The following is a 2,893-nucleotide window of genomic DNA, read 5'->3' on the forward strand; positions in this document are numbered from 1 at the left end:
ATATATATATATTGCTAACGCCAGGTAGCCACACTGTATATCTATTAGCTCTGGCACTAATACTATATAGCTACATATATAGCTGCCTGTGTGACAATATATATTTGTTTAATTTATAAAAATTAAACATCCTACAGTATTTTTAGTCTTTGTTTTATATTTGAAGTAAATGTTTAATAATATCTAATGTTACAACTAGTTGGGTTCCCTTTAATGTTCTTGTCATTCTGCCCTATTTTGACTCCCTCTGCTTCTGCCCTGTTTTTTTTAAATACCCCTGAGTCTCTCTCCTTCACCTCCCCTGGTGTTATCCCAACACAACTGCCAGAGCCAGTCACCATGGTGACTCAGAGGGAGCTCTGCTGAGGTGAAAACAAAAGACCAAAAACACACAAGACTTTGCATCCAAATGGACACGACTGTTTAGAAGAGCGGGGAAAACGGGATCTGGGGACGCAGAGAGAGAGGAAACGCTAAAGTCAGAAATGATTCACATCCTGTGTGACAGACAAATTACAGAAGGTGCTCGCTTACTCCTGCTTTTTAAAATCCCTTTTACCACCCCTGTCCCATATAGACATGTTTTTATTCACCTTCTTTTACAGGAACTACGCAGGCTCAGAGTCAAGGACAGACAAACACAAGGAACCACAGCAGACTGATAAGAGAAAACATTTAAAACTGCTCACTGGATCGTGGCATCCCAGCTGTGACGGGCTCAGGCTGGTAGGTTCCCTCAGTGAGGGCCGGCATGGGGGTGGTGCTCTGTGCAAACTGGGCCTGAGCCTGGGAACAATCACACACAGAAATGAAGGTTGTCTGACTTTGGCATTAGATGCTTTTCTCTTCAGCAGGAAACAAAAGACTGGATCATATTTAAAGGAAGRACTAGGGATGGGTACYGAATTCAATACTTCTAAGTACTGACCAAATTCTGTCGGTACTACAGAGTATCTATTCACGTAAAATAAAAAAAGGTACCATGTTTCGTTACCTAAACGCATCATTTTGACCACATTGGCGTAACCTTTAATAGGTAACCTCAAAAGTCCAGTTTTTAAATTAAATGTTGCTGAAACAGCAAGTTTCTCAGTGGATCTGTGCTCMACAATGCAGCCTAGGTGGAGTAGTCGAACACAGATCCGCTGATCGTTCAACACAGAGCATCTTCAGAAGACAAGTTGATAAAGTAAATTTTAAAAATCTGTATTATTCCATACATAGTGTGTTTTGAACCTAAAGCACTGTATTGAACAGTTCGATATGGGTACATGTATTTTTGCATATAGAGGCGCTTCCTGATGCACCGAACACGTCTGACCTGAAGGAGTACAAGCACCCAACTTGAAGATTTTTTGGATTTTAATTTGTGCAATAAGACAAAACAGTCTTTCATTTTAAATAAATTTGTTAAATAACTGATGTTACAATACAAAGAGTCGGATGTTGTCTTGATATTTGTAAAATTTTATATATTGAGAAACAAATGTTAAATAAAAAAAGTGTATAATAAAAAAAAAACCACACACACACACAAAGTACAGAAAATTAGTACCGTTGAGCACCGATACCCAGGTACCTGATATTGGTACCGAATCAATTCAAATGTCAAAGCTACCCACTCCTAGGAAGGACAATACATCTTTTTGTGCTCATAGAAGACATCAACTCTTTACAGCTTAACTCTTAAATCCACAACACAACACTKCTCTTACCTTGATGACCTTGTCGACTTTGAGGTCCTCGAGGGATGGATACAGAGACATGCTGGAACAAACAAACAAACAAACAGCTGTGAGTGGAAACATTATCTTAAGAATCAACCACTCAGCCAGATGATCCTACAAACTCCTGAGAGCTAGCTCCTCATATTAACTCCATCACTCTAAAAAACTCAAGAACATCCTAYAACTTTGGATCGAGTTACTCTGTAAATGTGAGCGCCTAAAATGCAGCACAGAGATTAAAGAAATCCATCCTGTCCAGTAGTGCTGGGYGGTATACCGTTTTGTACCGAATACCGGTTTTTATTTTTGTTACGATATGAATTTTTTGAATACCGGATATACCGGTTTAAATAGCGGAACGTTTCGTCGCGGCCGCCAGTGAACTGTTGTTTCCCGGGGGACATTTTTCCTTGCTGCACCGCTATGTGCGTTAGCATGCTAATGTTTGGAGCAGCTAGTTGCAGCCCGGGTGGTGATTCCACTGCTTATATTGACTGACGTTTAAAAAAAAATCCCGTTTTTGCTGTCGCTGAATGTAGTAAACACTAGGGCTGTGTATTGGCAAGAATTTGGCGATACGATACATATCATGACAGAGGGGTCACGATACGATATATCCCGATATATTGCGATACTGTAAGCAAGGCAATATATTGTGATATACTGCGATTTTTTTTGTCCAAAAATTCTATTAAATAAAAACCTCTAACTTAAAAAAAACTAATGCTTACTTACAATGCTAATGCTACCCTTACTCCCTGGCGCTCAAGAGGTAGAGGAGCCAAATGGCTGGCTCACTGCTGCCAACTAGTGGTCAGAGGCTGAACTACAACATAAAAATGAACAGTTGGCAAGAAGGTTGACATTTTAAACCTTAATAAAAAATCGATACAGGGCTTTAGAATATCGATACAGTATCGGAAAATGAAATATCGCGATATTTCAGTGTATCGATATTTTCTTACACCCCTAGTAAACACCTCTTCAGTGACRTGCAGTTAGATTTAACACAGTTAGTTAATATGGAGACGTTATGCTGATGGAGACTTAACGTGGTTCTATTGTGAAAAGCCTGCGGGAAGTAGTTCGTAGTGGAGTTGGAATTGACTGGTGTGCAAGGTGAGTCGTGCTGATAAGCTTTAATAAATAACATAAAACAATAAACC

At 39.5% G+C, this 2,893-nt stretch overlaps 1 protein-coding gene across 1 annotated transcript in view; it reads right to left on the reverse strand.

Moving 5' to 3' along the window:
• The window catches only part of sdcbp2 (syndecan binding protein (syntenin) 2), a gene marked incomplete in the record, with an annotated part of 18,360 nt that overhangs the window by 8,176 nt on the left and 7,291 nt on the right, over positions 1-2,893 (reverse strand). Inside the window, 2 exon segments of the mRNA XM_014009578.1 lie at positions 690-786; positions 1,716-1,767. Of these exon segments, the coding sequence (XP_013865032.1) occupies positions 690-786; positions 1,716-1,766 (148 nt within the window).

Source organism: Austrofundulus limnaeus, unplaced genomic scaffold, assembly GCF_001266775.1.
Source record: "Austrofundulus limnaeus strain Quisiro unplaced genomic scaffold, Austrofundulus_limnaeus-1.0 Scaffold2, whole genome shotgun sequence".
In the NCBI taxonomy this organism is placed as follows: Eukaryota; Metazoa; Chordata; class Actinopteri; order Cyprinodontiformes; family Rivulidae; genus Austrofundulus; species Austrofundulus limnaeus.